Here is a 4,605-nt window from a genome sequence, read left to right as displayed (position 1 = left end):
ATTTTCCAAAACCAAACAAAACAGTTTTTTTAAAAACCCACTGATACTGTTTTGCGTTTTTGCAAATATCTTTAATATCTGGCTTAAGGCAAGACAGCTGGATTCTCACGCCGAAGTAAACGTTGAAGTTTATGAAAAAATATTTCCAAAAACATATTTCCCTTTTTCGTAAAAACTGAGACTATGTCCCCTCCCCGGCCTTGCCCACTACGTAGCGGCCAGACCGCAGAGGCTTTACCTACGAGGCTGAGTTACTGGTGGGCGGTTTCCGGGAGAAGGTGCCGCCTGTCTCGCAAAGGGTTGATTGGGTTGCGATTGGACAACAAATGCTTCTTTGGCGCTTTGGCCCCGCCTCCAGATCCCGCCCCCTTTCCGCCGATTAGTAAACCTTACGCATGCGTTCTAAGGAAGGTGGGCACTTCCGTTCGCTCACTGTGGAACTTTTGCTTCTGGCTCAGGTTTCCGCCGAAACCACCACGGGGGCCAAGGCGGAAGTAGTTGAGCTGTGTGGGCAGAACTAAGGGCAGCTATGTCGGCTGCCTTGCTGCGGCGCGGCTTGGAGCTACTGGGGGCTCCTGAGGGTGAGGAGGCTCTGTGCGAGGACGTTCGGCCAGGCGGGAAGGTGGCAGGGGCTGAGGGCAGGAGCCCCGAGGGCGCCAAACGATCCAAACCAGTCTTAGCCTCGGTGGGATGGGAACCCTGAGCGCCCTCCTACCCGAGCCCGTTCTTTACAGCCCCCGGCGCCGCTCCAGGACACACCAAACCGAGCCAAGCTCAGATGAAGCGGACCCGGAAGGCGAAGGCGACCCAGGCCCAGAAACTGCGGAACTCCGCCAAGGGAAAGGTGCCCAAGTCTGCGCTGGGTGAGCTTGGGAAGGGGCTGAACGCGCTGCTTCCGGGGGCCGGGGGCGGTGCCCTGGAGGAACTGGCGCTGGACTCAGGGCTTCACGTGTTACCCAGGCGTTTCCAGACTACCTGCCGTGCGACGGCCGCGGAGCGGGGTCCTGGGAACACGGAGATGAACGAGTCACATCGTCCCGACCCTCAAGGTCTACAGTCCTAGTGGGGAGAGAACACTGAGGAGTTTCAAAATCAGCGTTTTCAAACTGTTTTTGGGTTTGGGTTGGGTCAGGTTGGGTCTCTGTGATGAGATTTGTGTAAAACTAGGGTACTTTGAAAGGGACTTAGAATAAAGACTTCACTGAGGAAGCGACATTTAAGCACAGACCTGATGGAAGTATAAGAATGAGCTGGGGGAAGTATACTGTTGGCATATGTGCAATCAGAAGTTTACTATTAATCTTTGAAATGTCGAAAGAAAGAAGCCTGGTTGAGGTGACATACAGTAAAGGAGGGTGAGACACCGAGCGTTTAATACAAGTTAACACTCTGGGTGCTGTTCTCAGCCTCTGACAAATGTTTGCTCATTTGTTCCTCACAACCCTGTGAGGTCCGCGCTGTCATTACCCCCATTGCTCAGATGCAGAAACAGACCCCTGCCCAGATGGTACAGGTGGAAACCAGGCAGTGTGTCTCCAGAGCCCTGCTCCCACCTGTCCCTTCAAGCAGAAGGTGCTGTGGCCTGAGCACCGGTGACAGTGCAGAGATAACAAGAGAGTCCTGCAGATGGAAGCTGTGTTGATGGTGTCAGTGGTGGATTGGCTGTGAGGATGGAGGGAGCATCTTGAGGGATTTGGTGACACTTAATGAGATGTACAGACTTGAGAAACAGTGTGGGCAGGATGGCAGGGTGTTTTGATGTTTTGACCTGTGGCAGGACTTGAGCTCCTAATGTGTCTGCAAATCCCCAGTGTTAGTTGCTCAGTTGTGTCTGACTCTTTTGTAACCCCGTGGACGGTAGCCCGCCAGGCTCCTATGTCCATGAGATTTTCCAGTCAAGAAAGTGGAATGGGCTGCCATTTCCTTCTCTACGGGATCTTCCCAACCCAGGGATCAAACCCAGGTCTCCCACATTACAAGCAGATTCTTTACTGTCTTGAGCCACAAGAGAAGCCTCAATTCCCCAGGGCCTGGTGCAATATAAAGGTGTTCAGGTATTTGTTAAAAGAACTATGAGTCTTGGGGAGGTAAGACAGCAGGAGCAAGTGTGAAATCAGGGAAGTGAGCCTGGGTTGAGCCACAGTGATTCCAGGGTGGAGCGGGCACCCCCTCCATCCCCACCCCATCCCACCACCCTGCCATGGCACATGAGTGAGGGCTCTCAGGGCCAACCTTTGTGGATGCCACCTTGGTCGGAGCTATACCGTCTTTTGCCTGGATTATTACAAAAACTTCCTAATTGGCCTCCTCCTTCCCCCTCCCCCAGTCATCTGGTTCTCAGCATAGCAGCTGAAGTGATGCCATAAAATCCTAAGTCAGACCTGTCTCTACCCTGCCTTGCACCCTCCAGGGGCTCCCATCAGCCTCAGTGAGAGCCTGAGTTCTTCTCATGCCTCCGTGCCTGCTGAAAGCCCCCCAAGATCTGCCCCCTCCAGCTTCCAGCCCTCAGGTTCACCCCTCCGCTTCCTTCAAGCACATTAGTCACACTTCTGCCTCTGAGCCTTTGCACTGACTCTTCCCTCTGTCCAGAATGCTCTTCCGCCCACAGTTTAATGCTGTTTTCCTCCAGTCTTTGCTCAGAATTTCCTTCAGTGAATTTCGGGTCTTCTCAGAGCCTGCTGTTTATTTAGAATTGCCACCTTCCCCCCATCCCCTGCATTCCTCCTTTCTGATTGCCGTTCTTTTTTTCTCCATAAAACGTCCACCTTCTGAACTACTGTTTGCCTTGTTTACCATCTCTCTTCCTTCGGAATGGAAGCTCCATGAGGGCAGGACTTTTGCTCTGCTGTTTCTGGCTCTGTGCGTTTGCACCTAGAACAGTGCCTGACACACAGTAAATGCCCAGGACACATTTGTTGAATAAATCACTTGAGCAGCTGGAACCAAGGGGGACTTTGAGCGGGATCTATGTGGAGTGTAGTTTTGACATAAGAAGCCAGACTGTTGCAGTGACATGGGGAATGGATGATGGGGCCTTCAGCAGGGCTGAGGGGTTGGGGTGGAGTGGGGAGGTATCAGAAGGGGACCCAGAAGGCTTCCACGGAGTGAATCTGGAATGATACCACCCTCCCTGCCTCCACAGCTGAGTTCCGGAAGAGAGAGCGTCGAGGTTACCTTGGAGTAAACCTGAGGTTTATGACCAGTGCAAGAAGCACAGTGGACGAATCCATCACCCGGCAGGTTCGTCAGGGGGATGCGCTGTGGGAAGTGGGGGTGGACGCTGAGGCTGTCTCGGGGATCCCTGGGAGTCTCAGCCCTGAGCCTAGGGTGGCGGGTGGCGGGTGGCGGGTGGCTGGTGGGGCCCCAGCTGGACACACTGCTGTGCAGTGAGGGGCCTCCTCAGAGGACTGACAGCATATCAGGGAAGGTGGGAGCCTGGCCTCACTCCCCGGCGACCCCTCTGGGCCTCGGTTGGCTCCTCTGTGAATGGAAACGATGTGCCCTCCCCCTCCCCAGATGTGGTGAGGGCCGGGGGAGAGGGCAGCCCTGCCACGCTGTGGGGCTCTAGGTGGCGGAGTCACCACCCAGGGCTCCTGACCCCCACACGCCCCCAGATTGTGCGCCAGAACCGGGGCCGCAAGGCCTGTGACCGGCCTGTGACCAAGACCAAGAAGAAGAAGAAGGCCGAGGGCACCGTGTTCACCGAGGAAGACTTCCAGAAGTTCCAGCAGGAATATTTCGGCAGCTAGGCTCCCAGGAGGGCGCAGCCTCCTCTGACGTCTCAGCCCGGGGTGGGGAACCCCTGGGGGAGCTGGCAAGCTGGAAGCCCACGGGAGGACCTTCGCTCAGACTTGAGCTCACATTTCCAGGCTCAGGAGGTACCACCTGCCTCCCAGGAAGAAACACTTCCGACTGTTCTGTTTGCTTTGGCCCAGGGAGGGCCTCTGGGTTGTTTGCTGTGGAGAGGCCGGTCACTGGGCCCTTGGGGACCACACCTCTGACAGGAAGAGGGCCACTGGGTGGGCTTTGGGTTCTAATAAATGTGGTCCAGGGGCTGTGTACTGCTCCAACAGGGTGTTTCCCGTTGTCTCCCCCAGTACCAAGGAGCCTCCACCACCACCCTCCCACCCCTCCAGCTGCTTCTTAGGCTCCAGGTGAGAAGTCCTTGGGCCCAGCCCCAGTGCAGATGCCAGCAGAGAGCAGTTCACAGCCTCCATGGGCCTCCTCCCCCTGGCGGGCAGCCACGGCTCAGAAGGCAGCTCTTGAGGCAAAAATAGCACCCACAGCTGCTGGGGCCTCATTCCAGGGAAGCCGACACCAGGATCTGAGGGAGGGATCACTGCTGCCTCAGGCCAGTGCCCAGGGCACGTGCACACACAGTTGGGGGACAGATATATCAAAGGCTACTTTTTTTTCCTCTTACTTCTGTCATGAGGTGGGAACTAGCGAGGTGAGGGGGAAGGTGGAGGCTGGGCCACATCTGGCGGGCACAGGTACTGCTGAGCAGAATGCCTGAGTGGGTGAGTGGGGCTTCAGTGTGGTATTGATGACAAGTCCTGGTAGCCCCAGGAGTTCCTTCTGAGGACAAGTTGGGGGCCTTGTGGA

At 55.8% G+C, this 4,605-nt stretch overlaps 1 protein-coding gene across 1 annotated transcript; it reads left to right on the top strand.

The window, feature by feature from the left end:
- The first annotated feature begins 440 nt into the window (after positions 1 to 440).
- Positions 441 to 4,064, top strand: RPS19BP1 (ribosomal protein S19 binding protein 1). The gene is made up of 4 exons (XM_052640755.1): positions 441 to 581; positions 735 to 863; positions 3,143 to 3,240; positions 3,615 to 4,064. Exons 1-4 carry the CDS (start codon positions 530 to 532, stop codon positions 3,747 to 3,749), a joined length of 414 nt encoding a protein of 137 aa, XP_052496715.1. The 5' UTR covers positions 441 to 529; the 3' UTR covers positions 3,750 to 4,064.
- Positions 4,065 to 4,605: the final 541 nt, after the last annotated feature.

Source organism: Budorcas taxicolor, chromosome 5 (assembly GCF_023091745.1).
Source record: "Budorcas taxicolor isolate Tak-1 chromosome 5, Takin1.1, whole genome shotgun sequence".
In the NCBI taxonomy this organism is placed as follows: domain Eukaryota; kingdom Metazoa; phylum Chordata; class Mammalia; order Artiodactyla; family Bovidae; genus Budorcas; species Budorcas taxicolor.
This window is presented reverse-complemented; position numbering and strand designations above follow the sequence as displayed.